The sequence below is a fragment of the Marmota marmota genome, unplaced genomic scaffold, assembly GCF_001458135.2.
Source record: "Marmota marmota marmota unplaced genomic scaffold, marMar, whole genome shotgun sequence".
Classification (NCBI taxonomy): Eukaryota; Metazoa; Chordata; class Mammalia; order Rodentia; family Sciuridae; genus Marmota; species Marmota marmota.
This window is the reverse complement of record NW_025999869.1, coordinates 639,868-641,794: the sequence shown is the minus strand read 5'-3', so window position 1 is coordinate 641,794 and position 1,927 is coordinate 639,868. Positions and strand designations below refer to the sequence as shown.

The 1,927-nt window shown below is 53.0% G+C and overlaps 1 protein-coding gene across 1 annotated transcript; it reads right to left on the bottom strand.

The window, feature by feature from the left end:
- Positions 1-555: 555 nt before the first annotated feature.
- On the bottom strand, positions 556-1,515 carry LOC125620260 (olfactory receptor 6S1-like). The gene has a single exon (XM_048814769.1). It carries the CDS (start codon positions 1,513-1,515, stop codon positions 556-558), a length of 960 nt encoding a protein of 319 aa, XP_048670726.1.
- Between the last annotated feature and the right edge of the window lie 412 nt (positions 1,516-1,927).

Below are 1,927 nucleotides of genomic sequence, written 5' to 3'. Positions count from 1 at the left end.
TCACGCCCACTAACTTCATCACTAATCATATTCCCAGGTTTTCTCATGACAACATAGCGGAATAAAACGGTGACTTCCAGACGTTATAATGGGGGAACTGTAACTCCCTTCCGCTGGCCAGCCGTGATTGAACTCTAGGAGAGTGCTCCAGATGTGCCCTAGAAGCTTGCTGGCAAGTAAGCAGATGCTGCTGGGAAGACGGGAACACGAGGAAGATTATTAGGACTCATTCTTCCTATTAGAAGAGGAGAGTCAGACTTTCAAAATCGGAGAGGCGCAGGGCATCCGCAGTTCACAGTGAGGAAGCAGTTAAATGCCCAAGAAGCAACGAGGAGCAACGGAACCCACCAAATGCAGACTCTGTAGCTTTGCGGTTTCTTTTGTCACAAGCTACATCATGCTTGACAAATGCAGCACGTGTCTTATTTCTCATCTGTCAGCCTCTGTTGGAGAGTCTAACAGGCATTAAGAGGTCATTAACCCCTCACACGGAAAATTAACTCTGTACCAATAAATGCTTTTGCAGCCCGTCCTGAGGGCACCTTCGTGGAAGTGTCACCTTGGGCACATGGATGTCCCTAGTCTGCTAGGGCATTTCACCAGGGCGTCTCTGAGGGAGCCTTTCACTTTCTCGTTGCGCAGACTGTATATGAAGGGGTTCAGCATGGGCGTCACGATGGTGTTCAGCACGGTGGCGAACTTGTTCACGTCCATCACGCCGCCCTTCCGCGGGCGCACGTAGATGAAGATGGAGCTGCCATAGTACAGCGTTACCACCGTGATGTGCGAAGCGCAGGTGGAGAAGGCCTTGCGCCCGCCCTGCGCCGAGGGCATCTGGAGCACCGTGATGATGATGCAGGTGTAGGACACGCCGGTCAGGAGCAGGGAGCCCAGGAGCAGCACCGCCGAGGAGGCGAAGTCCGCCAGCTCCGCCAGAGAGGTGTCCGCGCAGACCAGCTTCAGCACCGGGGCGCTGTCGCAGAAGAAGTGGTTCACCACGTTGGGCCCACAGAAGGGCAGGGGGGCCGTTAAAACTGATGGCGCCAGGATGGACAGAAAGGCGCCCACGTAAGACCCCAGGAGCAGCGCCGCGCAAGTCTGTCTGTTCATGATGAGCGCGTACCGCAGTGGGTTGCAGATGGCGACGTACCGATCAAAGGACATGACCGCCAGGAGGAAAAACTCGGTGGACCCCAAGAGGAAGTAGAAGAAAGACTGCGTGAGGCAGCCCACAAAGGAGATGGCTTTGGTGAGGGAGAAAGTGTTGGCCAGCATCTCAGGCACCACCGTGGAGGTGATGGCCACCTCAAGGAAGGAGAGGTTGGCTACGAAGAAGTACATGGGTGAGTGCAGGCGTCGGTCACAGCACACTAGAAGGATGATCAGGGTGTTGCCGACCAGAGATGTCAGGTACATGAGCAGGAACACAGAGAAAAGAAGAATGTTCACGGGTTTCTCATTCTGAAACCCAAGCAGGATGAACTCAGTGACCCTGGTCAGGTTGCTCCCATCCATGCAGCTTCCACTTCCACCTGTAGTGAAGGAAAGAGGGGTTCATTGCCGTTCCTTGCATATCGCCCTGGAGGCACTCATCCTACCTACATGAATTAAGCCCCTTTTGTTTTTATGGAGGGAATCATAATGAAAGCAAATGATTATTTTCCAGTGTTCAAATAGGCCCTGAGATGAGCCAGGGAAGATAAGAGAACTCATAACTGGGATGCCCTCCTAATAGGAATGAGTCTCATGGACTTTGTGACAACTTCCACCTCTCCTTAGGAAAGCTGTGAACCTCTTTTGATGGGGAATCCAGCGGCTCTCAAGACCTGTGGACAACTGCATGGACATACTGTAGTGCCCCTCACCCTCTCAGAGGCCAAGTATTCATTTACAGTGCTGACAGGCACAGCTGCAATCACACAACTCT

Bases quoted from the DNA above. Each gene is read 5' to 3' on its own strand.
- LOC125620260 (XM_048814769.1), bottom strand. From the start codon at position 1,515: ATGGATGGGAGCAACCTGACCAGGGTCACTGAGTTCATCCTGCTTGGG.